This window comes from Garra rufa, chromosome 9, assembly GCF_049309525.1.
Source record: "Garra rufa chromosome 9, GarRuf1.0, whole genome shotgun sequence".
Taxonomy (NCBI): domain Eukaryota; kingdom Metazoa; phylum Chordata; class Actinopteri; order Cypriniformes; family Cyprinidae; genus Garra; species Garra rufa.
Genome location: NC_133369.1, coordinates 37,811,211 through 37,818,062, shown reverse-complemented (window position 1 = coordinate 37,818,062; position 6,852 = coordinate 37,811,211). Strand labels below are relative to the sequence as shown.

The 6,852-nt window shown below is 36.8% G+C and overlaps 1 protein-coding gene across 2 annotated transcripts; it reads left to right on the top strand.

Moving 5' to 3' along the window:
* The first annotated feature begins 2,954 nt into the window (after nt 1-2,954).
* Nucleotides 2,955-5,351, top strand: LOC141343126 (mpv17-like protein). 2 transcript variants are annotated; one of them, XM_073847729.1, is made up of 6 exons: nt 2,955-3,087; nt 3,301-3,382; nt 3,471-3,947; nt 4,061-4,131; nt 4,236-4,265; nt 4,361-5,351. In XM_073847729.1, exons 3-6 carry the CDS (start codon nt 3,479-3,481, stop codon nt 4,478-4,480), a joined length of 690 nt encoding a protein of 229 aa, XP_073703830.1. In that variant the 5' UTR covers nt 2,955-3,087; nt 3,301-3,382; nt 3,471-3,478; the 3' UTR covers nt 4,481-5,351. The 2 variants fall into 2 exon arrangements, with proteins under 2 accessions (XP_073703830.1, XP_073703829.1); XM_073847728.1 differs by having other exon boundaries at nt 3,002-3,087; nt 3,249-3,382.
* The last annotated feature ends 1,501 nt before the right edge of the window (nt 5,352-6,852 follow it).

Sequence of the window (6,852 nt, the reverse complement as noted above, 5' to 3'; positions counted from 1 at the left end):
AAATGTCCACTGGTGCCCAAGGCCAAGTTTCTCTGCAGACTGCCTGATGTTGTTGTTGAGAATTTTGATGTATTGCTCCTTTTTCATGGTGCTGTTTACTGTGATTAGGTTCCCTGGTCCACCGTGTGAAAAACACCCCCAAAACATTAGGTTCCCACCACCATGTTTGACAGTGGGGATGGTGTTCTTAGGGTTGAAGACTTCTCCTTTTTTTATGCCAAATGAAGGCTACATCATTGTGGCCAAACAATTACATTTTTGTTTTATCTGACCATAAAACAGAAGACCAGAAGTCTCCTTCTTTGTCCAGATGAGCATTTGCAAAGGCCAAGCAGGCTTTTGTGTGCCTAATCTGGAGAAGTAGTGTCCTCCTTGGTCTGCATCCATGGAACCAAGCGGTGTGCAGTGTCTGTTGGACTGTCTGCCTTGAGATGTTGCCACCAGCAGAGCCCAGATTCATCAAGATGGCCTTGGTGGTGATCCTTGGATTCTTTTTGACCTCTCTCAGTATCCTCCTGGCCAGCACAGTTGTCACTTTTGACCACATCCTCTGAGATTTTTCAAAGTGCGGAACATCTTGTATTTTTTTAATAATACTTTGCACTGTAGCCACTGGACAGCTGTTTTCAATGAATCAGGGTAATTAGGATGCTTTAGAACAGCTTGGACTATTTGGAATGGTATAGAACTTTGGATTTCCCCATAGACTGTGACAGTTTGTAAAGGGTATGAATAATTTTGGACATGCCACTTTTTGTTCAAATGTTAATAAAAGCTGAGAAATATTTTTTACACAATGACTTCTCTTGTACATCGTCTTATTATCTTTTGGGAGAGGCCTGTGTCATTTCTGGTCAAAAAAACTTGCTGGTTGAATAAAAGTAACTTTAAGTCAGAATTTCAGTGCCTTGCGAAAGCATTCACACCCCTTCATTTTTTTTCACGGTTTGTTACTTTGCAGTTGTATGTTTGCAAACTGCTTTAAATAACTTTTTTTCCCACATCAATCTACACTCCATAATCACAAAGCAAAAAAAAAAAAAATTGTGACAATTTCGCAAATATATTAAAATTAAAACCCAGAAATAAGTACATTGCATATGTATTCATATCGTTAACACAGCTGAAGCAACTTTACAGCCTCAAGTCTTTTTGGGTATGATGAGACAAGCTTTGCACATCAGCATTTGGCAATTATCTGCCATTCTTCTCCTCACCTCTTCACCTCACAAGCTCTGTCAGGTTGGATGGAGGAAGACACACATTTTGAGTTTTCTCCAGAAATGTTTGATTGGGTTCAAGCCCAGGCAACTCAAGGACATTCACAGAGTTGTCTATAAGCTACTCTTGCTGTGTGCTCAGGGCCATTGTCCTGTTGGAAGGTAAACCTTCAGCCCAGTCTGAGGTTTTGAATGCTCTAGACTGGGTTTCCATTAAGGCATTCTATATATTTTGCTGTGATAAGCTTTCCTTCTCAGGCTGCTACCAGCACACATTTGAGATGGTACTCTGCAGGTGATGAGCAGTACCTGCTTTCCTCCATACATGATGCTTGGAATTGAGATTCATCAGATCAGAGAATCTTGTTTTTCACCGTCTGAGGGTCCTTTAGGTGCTCTTTTTTTTTTTTTTTTTTTTTGCTAATTCCAAGTGTTTTCATGTGTCTTCACTGAGGAGAGGATTGAGTCTTGCCACACCGCCATAAAGCCCAGATCGGTGAAGTGTTGCAGTGATGTTTGTCCTTGTGTTTCTCCCATCTGAATATATGATCATGGAGCTCAACTAGAATGACCATCAGGTTCTTGGTCACCAGTTTAACCAAAGCCCTTCTCCATCAATTGCTCAGTTTGGCCAGGAGGCCAGCTCTAGGAAGAGTCCTGGTTGTTCCAAAGTTCTTCCATTAAAGGTAACAGAGACTACATGCTTCTGTAAATCTTCAATTTTTTTCTGAACTCTTCCCCAGATGTGTGGCTTGACACAATCCTGTTTCTGAGCTCTACAGGCAGTTTATTTGACCTGAGGGCTGGGTTTTTGCTGATATGCATTTTCAACTGTGTCACCTTTTATTAAGACATGTGCGTGCCTTTCCAAATCACTCCCATTTAGTTGAACTTCACTCAAAGTGTAGTAACATCTACAAGCAATATAAATGCTCCTGAGCTACATTTCAACAGTCCCAGATAAGGGTATGAATACTTATGCAATCATTTAAGGTTTTTATTATTAATAAATTTGCAAAGATGATAATAAATGTTTTTACTTTGCCATTATTGTGTATTGAGTGTAGACTGATGTGGGAAAAACGTAATTTAAACCAGTTTAACATAAGGCAGCAACACAACAAAACATGAAAAAATTAATACTTTTGCAAAGCATTGTATCTATCTAGGTCTTGTCTGGTACCCAAAATACTCAAAACACTATTAACAGTTTTCCATCAGCCAAGATGTTGACTGAGGAAAAAAACAGAGAAGAGCTGAAGCAGGAGTTTATTGGTGGTGGATGAGGAGATACCCCTGACACTGTAAAGCGCTTTGAGTGTCTAGAAAAGCGCTATATAAATGTAACGAATTATTAATTATTATTATTTATTGAATAGTCTTAGTTGAATTAGTATGTCTCAATGCTCAGAGTAGTGTTATACCAAAGTGATTCACCACCTTCTCATAAACCTTGGGTCTCTATAAACATTCCGTTGTAGCTCTTATTCATGAAGACAAACAGCCCTTGAAACCACACAGTCATAAGACTAAACAACAACTTTTTTTTCTCTCTAACTCTTTTTTTTTTTTTGCTTTAATTGAAATAATACACAATTTCCAGTAGTTTTTGTTACACATCTCCTACATGTAAAATTGGTAATAACATCTTGTTTAAATTTATATGAATTATTATTGGTCCATTATCACTGAGCACTATGGTAAGATAAGCAGTGGGGGTGTGGACAGAAGAGTCCACACTATATTTAGTACAACTATACAAACACATGTGCCTGCTGTCACTGCAGCTCATGTTCTCTCTCTCGGTTTTGAAGGACCTCAGCTTTCAGCCTGGTGTTACAAAAGTCTCCTCTCAAGTTTAAAATCGGTAAGCCTAATACTTTTTTACTGTGCATCTGATTTCTGCATTTAATTTTAGATGATTATCATGCATTTTACTTTTAGCAGAAAATTGTATACCGATTATTAGCTAAATGCCTTTCCCTCATACATTCCCTGGTTCAATCACACCACGTGTTCTTTTCTCAGATTCTTTAACTGACTGATAACTGTTATCATAAACACTCATTCTTGCTACTAGAACTTTGTACCACAAAACAAACAGATCCAACAAAAGTGAACCTTGTGATTAATCATTCATTCTGGAACTGGACAACTACATGGTGAGTCACTGTAAACCACTACAAAATCAATCAATCTATCAATCTATCTATCATCCGTAAAACTAATAGCTTTATTATTCCTGTCTAGTGTTCATCATGAGCAGAGTATGGGCTTTGTTCAAATCGCATCCATACATCTCTAATGTGCTGGGATACACGACACTATTTGCCACAGCAGACCTCATTCAGCAAAGCATGATGGGAAAAGCTCAGGACCAAGGGACAGTACACAAACTGGATCAAGTGAGACAAGATACCCCCAACACATCCATTGAGGGATTTACTATGGCTGGAGAAGCAAAGCCAGATAATGATAGCAAAATAAGTCACTCAGAAGGAAATATAAAAGCTTTTCCAGTACACGATCCTCAGCTTCACAGCATCGACTGGGCCCAGACTGCTCGGGTGGCACTGGTTGGGTTTTGTTTTCATGCCAACTTCAATTATCATTGGCTTCGGGGACTGGAGAGGATGTTTCCAGGAGGAGGAACCAGAACAGTGTCACTTAAAGTGTTTCTGGACCAGCTGTTTGCAGCTCCTTTGACAATAAGTGCTTTTTACATTGGTGAGAACCAGGGGGTTTTCTTCATACTTGCACTTCCACTTATATAATCGAACAAAATCAATACATACATATAAATCTGTGCATATGAATGAGTGCTTATTACATTTCCAAAGGGTTGAGCACATTGGAGGGTGCAGAGGATCCACTTGAAGACTGGAGAAATAAATTCTGGAGCTCTTATAAGGTAACCACTGAAGACCACAAGAGCTATTGAACGTAAATGTAAATTTAAAAGGTTCAGGATCAATTCTAACACATTGATTTACTCTTTTTTTCTCTCTGTGGTAGACTGGAGTAGTGTATTGGTCAACAATGCAGGTACCATATTAACCCCTCCATTGTTAATACATCTGTTCATCTGTTTCTAAGAGGTTCCTCATTTTCAACCTAATTATATTGTTCATGTCTCTCAGGCTGTGAACTTCTCACTGATACCTCCGGTGGCCCGAACTGTTTTTGTTGGAGGAGTTGCTCTTGGCTGGACTGTCTTCTTGTGTCATTTCAAGCAACAGAAGAGTGAATGCCTGAGCTAGGCTTTTTTCTGGAGCTCCTTGGCTTTGAATTTAGCCAAAACATGGACTTTCTTTATATGCAACATTCAATGCATAAATGCAACTATGTACACATTAAATATAATCAGGGTTGGGGAAATTACTTGGGAAGTTTCCTTCTGAAAACATCAGAGGAGATTTGAATCTTCTGCAATAGTTGCACATGAGTCCCTCAGTTACTCAGTGTGAAAAGATGGATCTCAAAAGCATACAGTCATTGTTGGGAATGGTTCAAATACACAAAAATGCTGGGAAACCAAAGAATTTGTGGCACCTGAAGGATTTTTCTGAAGAACAGCAGGCAGTTTAACTGTTCAGGACAAACAAGGGACTCATAAACAACTATCACTAAACAAAAAAACACAGCCGTGGATCTTTCAAGTAACAACAGTATTAAGAATCAAGTGTATGTAAACTTTTGAACAGGGACATTTTCATAAATTCAACTATTATTTTCACTTGTGGACTGTATGTAAGCATCTTTTACGTGAAATATCTAAACAGTAACATGCATTTTGTATGATCCCTCTTATTTTGGTAAAATAATTAACATTTTGCAGATTCGGAAACTTTAGACCTCAAGTTTTAAACAACTTAATTTGAACAAATAATTTTGGTTGACTGCATTCCACCACAAATTAATTAATCGTTTAAATTATTCCAATTACTACATAATACATTATTGCTTACCTTAGTTTTCACACTTATTCTTTTAGAAACATTACATTTGTAATGAAAAGATATTTACTTTCACATTGTGACAAAATAATGAGTAAAACAGATTATCAAAAAGAAAAAAATGAATGGTGTGGACTTGGTTCTATGCATGAGTTGTTGATTGCATTTTTGATATGTGGGCGGTACACAGATGAATTATTCAGATCCAAAACAAGAGTTTAGAAAGTAGACTGGGCGAATTTTCATTTCATGCTGATTTTAGGAGAGAGGTTTTATGGATTTCTTCAAATGAAACAATAAGAATTAGTTACATGTATGTAACCCTGAACCACAAAACCAGTCAAAAGTAGCACAGGTATATTTGTAGCAATAACCAAAAATATATTGTATGGGTCAAAATGATTGATTTTTCTTTTATCATTATGATATTAAGTAAAGATCATGTTCCATGAATGTATTTTGTAAATTTCCTACAGTAAATATATCAAAACTTTATTTCTGATTAGTAATATGCATTGCTAAGAATTTTTTTTTGGACAACTTCGCTGAACTTTGGCTGAATTCGGTATACTTTGGTATAGTTTATTAATAAATTATACATACAGGAAAGCATATAAGCTAAATTTGAGTCCAAGTTCCACTCCATTGTGAACGTACAGACCTGTATGAACCACTAACTTTCAAGCTGAAAGTAAACAGAAAGTGTTTGTCTGAACTCAACTGGTTTTGCAAGAGAACGCAAATATCTTTACGAAATAACAAAAAAATTAAAAAATATTTTTTCCTTCCACCCCAAATTCTTTCCCACCACCATAGGGACTCCGTACATATGCCATCAAAGTACTGTGTGAGCAAAACAAGACCAGCTGCTGCTGCTGCTCAAAATTAGCTGCAAGAGCCTTGATTCTCAATGGTCAAATTCTGTGATGACAAGGACGGCTTGTGTTTCGGGTGACTCAAAGCTTATCAAAGTTTATCAAAGCCAGTCATGAGGGTCCATTTTCTCTGAAGTTGCGATTTATACATGATATAGATGAATAAATAGCTTTCTTTGTATGCTTTGTTAGGATAGGACAATTTTTGGTAGATATACAACCATTTGAACATCTACAATCTGAGGGGTGCAAAAAAATCGAAATATTAAGAAAATCGCCTTTAAAGTTGTCAAAATGAAGTTCTTAGTAGTGCATATTACTAATCAAAAATTAAGTTTTGATATATTTACGGTAGAAAATTTACAAAATATCTTAATGGAACATGATCTTTGCTTACAGTTTTTCTCAATTGCTTAAACACCTTTCTTGAAATTATGCCTCTTATTTGCGAAACTCTAAACACAAATCCACAACTCCTAACTCATTTCCCCAAACTTCCTATATTGAGGTCAAAATGAAGCTCTCCACTCAAAACAATTCAATCTTGCTGAAAAACCAAACTTTGCTTTCAGACATGACACACAAATCCTCAAAAACAAACACACTACAACACAGTTTTACACACTGATGAGATAAATTCAAAACAATACTACAAAAACAATACAAATAAAAAACTTTTCACATGATGAACACAACAAATCTATTCCTTTGCAAGTGTTTTATTCCTTAATTTAATGTACTGTAGAGTACAGTACAAAACAGCAAAAAAACAACAAAATAATTATTCTGCCCAGCATCCTG

Bases quoted from the DNA above. Each gene is read 5' to 3' on its own strand.
- LOC141343126 (XM_073847729.1), top strand. From the start codon at position 3,479: ATGAGCAGAGTATGGGCTTTGTTCAAATCGCATCCATACATCTCTAAT. The intron at 3,948-4,060 runs GTGAGAACCAGG...ACATTTCCAAAG, and splicing joins AATAAGTGCTTTTTACATTG to GGTTGAGCACATTGGAGGGT. The intron at 4,266-4,360 runs GTACCATATTAA...CATGTCTCTCAG, and splicing joins TGTATTGGTCAACAATGCAG to GCTGTGAACTTCTCACTGAT.